The sequence below is a fragment of the Monoraphidium neglectum genome (assembly GCF_000611645.1).
Source record: "Monoraphidium neglectum strain SAG 48.87 unplaced genomic scaffold scaffold01453, whole genome shotgun sequence".
Lineage (NCBI taxonomy): Eukaryota > Viridiplantae > Chlorophyta > Chlorophyceae > Sphaeropleales > Selenastraceae > Monoraphidium > Monoraphidium neglectum.
The window spans coordinates 3,595-14,058 of record NW_014012175.1 but is presented as its reverse complement, the minus strand read 5'-3'; the positions used below and the strand labels follow the sequence as shown (position 1 = coordinate 14,058).

The 10,464-nt window shown below is 67.2% G+C and overlaps 2 protein-coding genes across 2 annotated transcripts; both read left to right on the top strand.

Moving 5' to 3' along the window:
* Positions 1 to 162: 162 nt before the first annotated feature.
* MNEG_7930 (hypothetical protein) lies at positions 163 to 3,429 on the top strand (the record flags this gene model as incomplete). Its single annotated transcript, XM_014043599.1, has 7 exons — positions 163 to 352; positions 588 to 735; positions 1,023 to 1,234; positions 1,920 to 2,018; positions 2,269 to 2,336; positions 2,652 to 2,747; positions 3,274 to 3,429. 7 exons carry the CDS (start codon positions 163 to 165, stop codon positions 3,427 to 3,429), a joined length of 969 nt encoding a protein of 322 aa, XP_013899053.1.
* Positions 3,430 to 5,807: 2,378 nt separating this feature from the next.
* On the top strand, positions 5,808 to 9,989 carry MNEG_7929 (hypothetical protein; the record flags this gene model as incomplete). The annotated part of the gene is made up of 9 exons (XM_014043598.1): positions 5,808 to 5,936; positions 6,128 to 6,233; positions 6,441 to 6,542; positions 6,700 to 7,026; positions 7,229 to 7,843; positions 8,275 to 8,418; positions 8,603 to 9,009; positions 9,236 to 9,378; positions 9,647 to 9,989. The coding sequence occupies 9 exons, from the start codon at positions 5,808 to 5,810 to the stop codon at positions 9,987 to 9,989; spliced, it is 2,316 nt and encodes a 771-aa protein (XP_013899052.1).
* Between the last annotated feature and the right edge of the window lie 475 nt (positions 9,990 to 10,464).

The following is a 10,464-nucleotide window of genomic DNA, read 5'->3' as shown; positions in this document are numbered from 1 at the left end:
GTGTGGTGCTGCTCACATCGCAGCCGTCGCACCCGCCGCCCCTCCCTCGACGCCCCGAATTGCTTGATCCCTCCCCAAGCTGGCCCGTCGACCCGCCCCGACCGCCTCCCCGGCTTCCGCACCCCCAGGAATGGCTGCCTTGACTCTGAGGACATCCGCTCCATGCTGATAGGCCTCGAAATCGCCAAGCCCGCCTGGAGCGGCGGCGGCGCGCCCACCGGCGGGATCAACGGCGGCAGCGGCGTGTCTGTGACGCTGGGCGGGAAGGCGCTGGACGACCACGTGGCGCTGTGGATGCGGGAGTTTGACCGGCAGGGGGTGGGGCACATCACCGAGGAGATGTTCCACGAGGGTGGGTGGACATTTTTTCTGTGTGCGCACGTGTGTACGCGCGTGTGTGTGCGTGCGTGCGTGCGTGCGTGTGTTGGGAGCTTTTACGGGGTGTCTAGATCGTGGTGATGGGGTACAGCTGTTTGCGCTCACATGCACTCGGGCACACAGACATTTGCACTCACACGTGCACACACATGCACACATACACACTCACACACACACCCTCACATGAAACACACATACAACCTCCACAGGCGTGTCCCGCTGGGTCGCCTACAAGTTGCGCCGCTCCGCCCTGAGGAACGAGCCCAAGTTCCTAAAGGCCGCCGCCAAGGACCCCGCGGCAGCTACCCAGCAGCTGCTCGTCCACGTCGACGACCTCAGCATGCCCCTCCTTGAGATGTGAGCCCAGACCCTCCCCCCCCCTTGGTCGCCCTGCAGCCATGGGCTGTGACTGGACCCCTCCTCGCCCCGATTTTGTCCTGCACGCCAGCCCCACACGCACCTGCTCACCTCTGCAATCCCGGCCCCGCTCGCCCGCGCTGCACGAGGCCCGCCTGCGTTGCATCGAGACGAGTCCACCTCCCTCTTCTCGGCTGCTCGCCTGTTGACGCGGGCAACCACCTTTTCGTCCTCACTCACAACGCCCCGACCCTCCTATTCCGTCGGTTGCGCCGTCTGCCGTGCAGCAGCTCCGGCTCTGGCAGCGATGGCGGGGAGCCCTACACCGACGACTCAGAGACGGACGTGGAGTCGGCCGCGGGCTGCTCCTCTTCCCAGGGCAGCGCGAGCGGCGCCAGCAAGGACGACGCTGACGAGGCGCCGCTGGAGCCGTGGCAGGTCGGCATCAGGGCGGCGGGCCTGCTGGCGGCGGGGACGGCGCTGTGCGCGGTGTTCTCAGGTGGGCGGGGTGGCGCGGCTAGGGCAGGGGTGGCGCGGCGGCCGCCCCTGGGTGTGCGGCGTGCGTGCGCAGCGCCCCAGCGGCAAGGCGGGGGGGGGGGGGTCGTTGTCTGACCACGAGTGGCTCAGCCAGCAGCCGGCGGCGGGCCGAGCGCACAGTTGCTGCGCAGGGACGCCGGCCTGTGCACGTCTGAGAGGTGCTGAAGCCCGTGTTCCGCTCTCCACCCCAGTCGCTCGCGCGCGCGCGCACACACACACACACACACACACACACACACACAGAGACAAACACACACACAGAGAGACAAACACACACACTTACACGTGCACATGCACACACACGCGCACACACACACGCACACACAGAGAGCGACAAACACACACACACACAACACACAACACACAACACACACTCACACAACACACACCACACACACACACACACACGCACACAGAGAGCGACAAACACACACACACACACAACACACACAACACACACAACACACAACACACACACACACTCACACACACACGCACGCACGCACATGCCCACACATTGACAAATAGATACTGTATACGAACACTCACATACACACACACATCATTGGCCTTGTGAGCGTTTCTGGCTTTGCTCTACCCTCGCCCTGACATCCCTCTTCATTGCCCCTGCCTCTCCCTCCCCCCAGACCCCCTGGTGGGCACTGTCACTGACATATCCCGCGCCTCAGGCGTCCACCCCTTCTTCCTCGCCTTCATCTTCATGCCCATGGCCTCCAACGCCAGCGGTGAGGCACGCATGCACACACGCGCACGTACGCGCACGAACGCATGCACCCAGGAGGCACCGGCAACGTAGGCCAACTATGGCGGGCGTGGTGGCGCCGAGTACTGCCGGCGCCCTGATTGGCCTGCCCGGGTCGCAGGGCGGCTGGCTGCGCACTAACCGCTCCCGCTTTTTGAGTGAGCATCTCGGCAACCTCGGCCCTATGACCCCTCGCCTCTCCCGCGCGCCCCGGCCCCCCCTGCCGACTGCAGAGCTGGTGTCTTCCCTGGCGTTCGCCGCCGGCAGGACCACCCAGCGCATCTCCGTGACCTTCAACCAGGTGCGGGCAGAGAAGGCGCCGCCCTGCTGCCCGGTGTACGTACGCAGCGAACCTGACCCGCTTGTGTGCATGGGGTGTTGAGAGGCAGGCGAGGCTCGCTGTTTTTGTTGCCTCGTGATCCGCTCGCAAGTGGTCAGGGAGCGCCAGCCCCTGGCGCCCGAATGTCGCAGCCCTTCCTGCGGCCGTCGCCACGCTCCTGACACAAGCAAGCAAGGTGTGCTCTGACGAGCACACCTCCAACCCTCCTGCGCACCCTCCTCAATCGCCCAACACGCCGCCCTCGCACCCTCCCTCGCACCCTGCCTGGGGCCGCAGGTGTACGGCGCCGTCGTGCTCAACTCTACGCTCTGCCTGGGCTGCTTCCTCGCGATCGTCTACTCCAAGCGTCTGCCTTGGACCTTCACCTCCGAGGTGGGTGGTTGCATGTGTGTGGGGGGGGGGGTTGTGTATTGTGTTTGAGGTCAGCGGGTGCGGACGAGATAGTGCGTATCAGGGTGTGAGAGCGAGAGAGATAACATGTGTGTGTGTGTGTGTGTGTGTGTGTGCAAATGCGTGTGCGCTGCCTATTTCACTTGGCATGCTGGCGTCGCGCGTCGTGCGGGTGGCTGGAGGTGTGCTGCTGCGCTGCTCACTGCATAAAACCGTGACATAACGCCGGCGCTGTACCTCTGTACCGAGCAGGACAGGTGCAGTCACCGTTGCAGGCACGCGCGGCACCACCACACGTCTACTGCCCCTCATGATCGGCTTTTGCCACCTCACCCCTTGGCACCCCGCCCCTTGAGCGGGCCCTGCCCAAAACACGCACATGCACGCACGCGCGGGCACGCGCCTGCAATCTCACCATCCTCGGCCCCAATGTTTGACCCCACCGCTCAACCCCACACCTCGTGACCCCACGCCTCGACCCCCTCCCCTGGCCCTGCCAAACATCCAGGTCATCGTCATTCTGGTCCCCACCCTGCTGCTTGGCGCGTTTGCGACGCGCCGCCGCAGCTGGCCGGCGGCCTGGGGCCTGGCTGCGGTGCTCATGTACCCTCTGGCCCTGCTGCTGCAGTTCCTGCTCATGCACGTGGCCAAGATGGGCCGCTGACGTCACGTGACGTCACGCGGGCCGGGTGGCGCAGCGCGGCGCGACCTCAGGCGGCTGCCGGCCGGCAGGCGCTGCTGATGGGGAGGGGCGGGACGGTGGGCCGCGGAGAGGACGGGGCGCCGCTTTCGCATGGTGTGCAGCAAACTATGTGGGGCTGCGGCCGCTGGCCGCTATTTGCGTTGCTACTTTGTGTGCGTCGGGCGCGGGTGGCGCGTCGCACGGTGATGTATGAGGCGCATCCCTCCTGGGGCTGTCCCTCACGCATGCCAAGGGCTCGGGAAGATTGGGGTTGGGGGTCCACACTGCGGCACACTGGCAAGGGTTTTGTTTTTTGGGGGGGGGGGGGGGTTCGGGCATGCACAGGGCGCGACGGCGGCGGCGCGGCCCTGCAAGCGTGGGGGTCAGGGCAGGGGCTGTTGCGCAGGCAGTCAAGTGCACCGATCGATTTGCCTTGTTTCGGACCAGGTGTGGCGCCTGCTGCACCGTTGGCGCAGCACCACGGGGCCTGACGCCGGCCGCGGCGCCTGTTGTAGCCGCGGCCGCGCGCGGCGGCTGGTGGGGGCGCCCGCGGGCGAAACGCACGTTTGATCCCGCTGCCACGCCGCCCTTCTCACGGGGTGGCCGGCTTGCAAGCCCGCACTGCACACACTCGCATTTCCTGGAGTCCGGTAGCAAGGCGCAGGAAGTGAGCTCTTGGGAGCCCGCCCTCTGGGCACAGTCAACCGGGTGGCCTTTTCGATTTCAATTACGCGCAAGCAACACCAGTCTTGCTACAGAGACATTTCAACCAAGGCGGCTGGAGAGCGCCGCCCCCTTCCCCCCTTGGGGCGCTCGCCGCCTGCTCCTCGCCCAGGCGCATGCGCGTCTGGCGGCGTGGGCCGGGGCGGCGCCGCCAGTGCGGCGCCGTGGGCCCCTGCGAGTGCGGGGCCGCCTGCTGCGCTGCGCAAGCCAAGCGCCCCGCGGCGCGGCGCGGCGCCGCTCACACGCACGTCCAGCACCTCCACTCAACTTGTTGTTCCTGGTCAAACGCGGGCGCGTCATCGACCACCCCACCGCGTGCCCTCCCGTCGTCGGCGGCGCCGCGGGCGCTCGCGCGTGCTTGTGCCCGCACAAGCACACGCGGCCCCCGGCTCATGGAGCGTGTGCCGTGGCGGTCTTCCCTAGCCCCTCCGTTGTTGAGGGGGGACCCCACCGACTCCTGCTGCATAGTCCACGCATGATTGATTTGGTACTTCAGAAGGGCGGCTGCATCCCGGTGTTTGGGTTTGCTTCAGCATTCCGCACGACGTGCGGCGCAGAAAGCCCCGCGTGCGCTCACAACCAGAAACGAGCAAGCGCGGCCACGGGCGGGCGCGCCCCCGCTGCCGCCACGCATGACGCTGCGCGAGTCCGCGAGCCCCGCCCGCACCCCATGACCGCCCAATTGTGCGCCGCCGGCAAAACGGTTTGCCGGCGGGTCGGGCGCGAGCGGGCGGGGCTGCGTGGGCGCGGCTGAAGGTGCCCACGCGCTTGCGCCGGGCACGAGTTTAGGCGAGCGGCGGGCTGCACCTGTTCGGTGGCCGCCGCTTGGTCGGCTTCCGAGGCCTGTGCTTGGCGGCGTGTTCACAAGCAACACAAAAAATGTATCATGTACTGCGTGCTGCGGCACATATGGGACGTTCGGGGCAGGCCTCCTTCCCACCATACTACGAAGCACTGTAATTGCGCACCTTTTCGTGTTTCTAGCAGGGGGGGCCGCAGAGTTTGGAGGTTTTCCCAAGTCGTGCACAGGAGCACGAAGGCAAGCAGGGTTGGGGTGTTGGCCTGATAACAGGTGTGCACTGCCGCACTGCACGTCTTGAGCGTGCTCATGCGCCCACTCGGATTTCATTGAGGTTGCAGTGTTGGCACAGACGGCTGGACTGTGCTGGCCACCAACGGGCAAGCATAATGAGCACACTGCGCATCTCCATATAATAGACACAAACCTATCCCCTAGCTGGAAAGTACACTTCGGCGTCTACACAGCGACCAGCGCGCAATGGTGACCGTTCCAGATCCCGAGCGGTTTGCGTGGGCAGTCAGCAGCCCGTGCAACACCTAAACAAAAAAAGCGTCATCAAGAGTGGCACGCACTTACACATGCAGCTTGCAACGCGGCGATCGATTGTAATACCGGTGCGTGAATGCGAGCTGAACGTGGACTGTCAATAACGCATAGAGGCTTATCATAGACGTAATAATGCAGTGATCGCAGCATCCAGCCAGTGCAGCGCCGCTCGCGGGCAGTCAACAAATCCACAACCGCTGCGCTGTGCGCCCACATGCAGGGGCCGCCGAACGCGATGGCGACCACCGCGCTCATTCTTGCCTCCGTAGCAGCGATAGTACCACTGGCAATGGCGGCGGGGGCCGCGGGGCCTCGCGGCACGACGCAGGCCGGCTGTGCGTGCCTGGAGGAGTGGCGGGATGGCAAGGGCGAGCTGCACAGCATGCGCGGCTGCGCAAACCCAAATGATGACCCCTTGGTGAGGCCAAGGCCACCGTGCTGAGAAGCTGTCGCGCTCGCTTCATCTGACGCGTAACGGCTTGAGCAGTACCGCTCCCGTAAGCAGTGCATGCGGCCGGGCCGGCACCGCAGCTTCCTGCACACGCCCGAAGCATCCCATGCACACGCCTCCGGGGCGCGGCCGGCACCGCTCCCGCTTTGTTTGCGCAGGGCCCGTGGTGTGCGGTGGACCCCCGGGAGTGCCTGGGATACTATTCCATCAAGGCTGGTCACAACGGCAGCATCACGTACTATGACTACTGCGGTGACGTGAGGGGTGAGGGGCTCGGGTGACTGGGAGAGTGACTTTCGCCGGTGACTCACTGGGAAGCCGACGCCAGCATTGCAAAGCGCGGATGCGAAGGCGTGATGACCGGAACCAGCAAGGGAAGCAGAGCAAGGGCTCAGAGCAATGCAGAAGCCGCATTGACTTTGACCCTCGCCGCTCTGTGCGGTGCACTCCCTCCGCCTTCGTGGCTCGCAGAGGCGACCAACAGCGGCTGCCTGTGCTCCCCGGAATGGCGGGCCGAGGGATCGGGCAAAGCCGCGTACCACAACCGCTGCGCGCACCCCGACAGCGAGACAGGTGCGGGCGGGGGAGCGCGCGCGGACGGAAGGGTGCGAGCGTCCGCTGCCGTTAGCATCGCTGCGGCGGCATCCATGCGGCTGACTCACTGGATGTGCCTCAACACAGCCTCTTTCCCCCACGCAGCCCCTTTCCTCCTCCACTGCTCGCTCTGCAGTGCGCAAGTGCCGGGTCGACTTCGCGACCTGCCCGCCGAACTCGACCGTCGGCGCCTTTGACACCTGCGGGCCCGCGCCGCCGACACCTACGCCTGCACCCGCGCCCGCGCCTGCGCCTGCGCCCGCCGCCGCTGAGCCCGGGGATGCGGCGGCGGCGGAGGGGGCAGAGGGGGGTGCCACTGAGCCCGCGAGCGGCGACAGCGGCGGCGGCGGCAGCAGCACCACAACCTTCAACAACTGCACGTGCATTCAGGGGGGCTGGTGGTACCTCTACCCCCATGGCTCCGCCGCCAGCGGCCCCAAGAACCTCACAATCAAAGGCTGCGGTGAGAGGGGGGAGTGCTGCTTGCACCTGCCACCGCGGCAACGCACGCCGCCAGCGGCCCCCTTGCGCTGTCGCGAGCACATGACCGCCCGTGCTGTGCTTTGAGATGCCCGCTGCTCGATCCACCTCCTTTCACCAAATGCTTCTGATTCCTGTGCTGGCCCTCCATCCCTGCCCTGACCCCCATCCACGCCGCACTGCAGCCAACCCTGACGGCGACCCTGTCGGCGACTGGTGCGCCGTAGACCCGGAGAAATGTGACAAATTTGCCGGCTACGTGGGCGTTGACCGGGTCAACCTCTGGGCGTTTGACTACTGCAGCACGCAGGCGCCCGCCTTCAAGCAGAGGCGGGCGGCGGCCGCCTGTGGCCCGTGGCGCGTCGGCGAGTGGGGGCAGTGCGGCGGGAAGAGCAACTGCACAGAGTGGGGCTGCGCGGACGCGCGGTGGCCGGAAGCGTGTTGCGCCCAGGCGCTGGAGTGCAGGCGGCAGGACGGGTTCTATTGGCAGTGCGTCGACCCCGCGCGCATCGCAACCATGACCCCGGCTGAGGCGGCCGCCGCAGCAGCAGGTGCTGGCGCGGCGCTAGGCGCGAGGACCGGCGGCGGCGGCCTGGCGGGCGGCGCGCTGCCAGCATTGAGCGCCAACCTGCCTGGACTGCAGGCAGTCCGGCCGGGGGCGATCGTGTACGCGCGGCTGAGGGTGGACTACCCGTATGACCTGCTGGCGGACAGCCCAGGGGCGCAGGCGCGCTTCAAGAGCGACATGGTGGGGTGGCTCAAGGCAGCCGCGGGCGGCGGGCGGTACGTCCATTCCGCAGGTGGGTGTTTCTGATTGTGCGTGAGTGTGTGTGTGTGTGTGTGTGTGTGTGTGTGTGTGTGTGTGTGTGCATGTGCGTTTGGGTGCGGGTGCGGGTTTGGTGGGGGAGACCATGGCAGAGCCGAAGCCATGTTTAGTATCAAAGGGGGGCGGAAAGATACTGTTGGGTGGGTTTTGGGCATGGCTGAGCCGGCGCTGGCGGGATCATGCTGTGTGGAGCTGCTTTGAATCCGGAAACCCTCGCACTGCAGCGCTCCCAGCACGCGTGCACCTGCCCGGCCCACACAGAGACACGGAGCCTGCGGGCCGTGCGGCGGTTGCGCCAGCCGTCTCCCGACGCCCGGCTAGCGGCCACGGCCGCGGTCGCAAACCAGCGCCATCCTCATCGTGAAATACGCGCGCGCATGCCTGGACTCGAACCCCCGTCCGCAGGCGTCGACGAGATCCTCAATGGCACCGCCGGCGGCACCGTGGCCAGCGCCGAGGTGGTCTTCACCAGCGACGCCCCTGAGGCCCTGGTGGCCTCCGCGGCGCAGCGCCTGCAGGACGGCGCAGCGGCACTCTACAAGACGTCGGGTGCGTGAGGCAGGGGGCGGGGGACAAGAGGGCGACCCCGGCCGCGCACTGGGAGCGCGCGCTTCCTGCTGGCAGTTGCCTCGTAACGCTGTGTCTCCGGCCCAGCTGATGGCGCCTGCTGGCGTGTGAATCCTGGTACTCCCTGAACGTGCGTTCTGCGCGCAACGCGCACCGACCCCCGCAGCCCTGCCGTCCTGGGGGCCGCTCCTGGCCATCCAGTCGGCCGCCTCCAAAATCGCCCTCTCCGCCGCCGACGGCGCCGCCGCCGCGTCCGCCGCACCATTTGGCGTCGGGGCAACGGCCACCGGCGTGGGGCGGGCCCGCGGCAAGGGCGGCGCAGAGCTGGGGCCGGGGGCGATCGGCGGGATTGCCGCCGGCTGCGCGTTCGTGGTGGCGCTCGCCGTGTTCGCGGTTTCCGAGGGGCTGCGGCGCAACCTCGGGAAGGACAAGGACAAGAGCGCGCAGCTGGACTACCTCGTCGATCGCGCGGAGGGCGATCTGGGCGGCGGCGACAGCGCGGGAGTTGATGAGGCGGGCGGGCAGCCGAGGCTGTGGACTTGGCTGGGCGGCACCAACAGCGGCGGCGGCGCGGTGAGCCCTGCCCGGCCATCTCCTCGCCGCTGGCCGAGGCGCTCCAAAGGAAGGGGGACCTCTGGCGAGCCCAACATGGTCAATCCTGGGCGGCTGAGCCACGGATACTTCCCTCCTCAGCACACAACGTCAAACGGGATCTTCAGAGTCACTCATCATCATAACCTCGTGCGCCAGCCCAACTCGCACCCCATCCCACCCAACCCTGCCCGTGTCCACCCCACAGATCGATCTGCAGAAGCTGGGCATCGTGCTGCCCCCACCACTGCTGACCGGGGCCGCCGCGGCGGCTGCGGGCGCCAGCGTAGCAGCCAGCGAGGCGACGGGCGGAAACCAACTAAGCAGTGCGCCCGCCGTGATGGCCGCCAGGTGCGAAGGGGTGGCGCTGGGCGGGGCGGAGCGGGCTACGCAGGGGCGGGGAAGAGCACCCGATGCATCACGAGCGAGGTTCACGTGGAAGGCGGGGGGGGGGGCAAGCACGAGAACTGCTAGCTTTAGTGTGGCTGCAGGCAGGGCCTGTCGCTGCGGCGCCCCCTTTTGCCAGCTGCACCCGCGTCACCTGCCACGCCCGATCCTCAGCCAAGCGCCGGGTTTCATCGCACGCCCGCTGCTCGCCGGCCGATCCACTCCCTCTCAGAGCGCCCCAAGCCGCCGCGGCCGAGCCAGAGGCGGCGTTCTTGCAGCTGCCCGACGGGGAGGCCACCCGCCACTCCACCTCGGGCGGCGGCGTCGCCTACGCCAGCCTGAAGCAGCGGCGCATCAGCGCCAGCACAGGCGGCTCGGGCGGGCTCGCGCGCGCGTACGCCGGGAGCGGCAGCAGTGTCGGCGGCGGCGGCAGTGGCGGCAGCGGCGGCAGCGGCGGCAGCGGCGGTGGTGGTTACTTTGGGTCGACGCTCGGGCGGCTCGGCGGCACGGTCGCTGCTTACGTGTCTGGGGGCGGCGCGGCGCCGAGCTTGCCCGTGCCCGGCAAGGACCGCTGACCGCGGCCGGACGCCATGGCGGAGCACGGGCGTTGGCAACTCGCTCCTTGCGTAGCCGAAAACTCCAACGCACGGCAAAGCGCAGTGCCATCTGGCGCGCGTGTGGTTGACTGCAGAACTTCTGGACGGGTTGCCTGCTGTACCCCCTGACGCATTGCCAGGCGCCCTCTGTTGTTTGAACAAAGCTTGCCAGGATCATTTGCACATTGGCCTCGCCCAGTCTTCCTGATTGCCCTGCCAAATGCACGGGACTGCCATACGGTGCACACACGCACGCACAAACACACCTCACACAAGCCCATATACACCCGTACTGGGCTTCCATGCGCCCCTCAGCCCCGGCAAGGGGACAGGGACTGCTTTCAGGCCCCGCGCACCCTGTTGTGCCACCGACTGGCTGCCAGCAGCTTTATTAGGCTGGGCGAGCATACCGCGGCGGCGAATGATGGCTGCGGTGTAATGCAAGGGACACCGC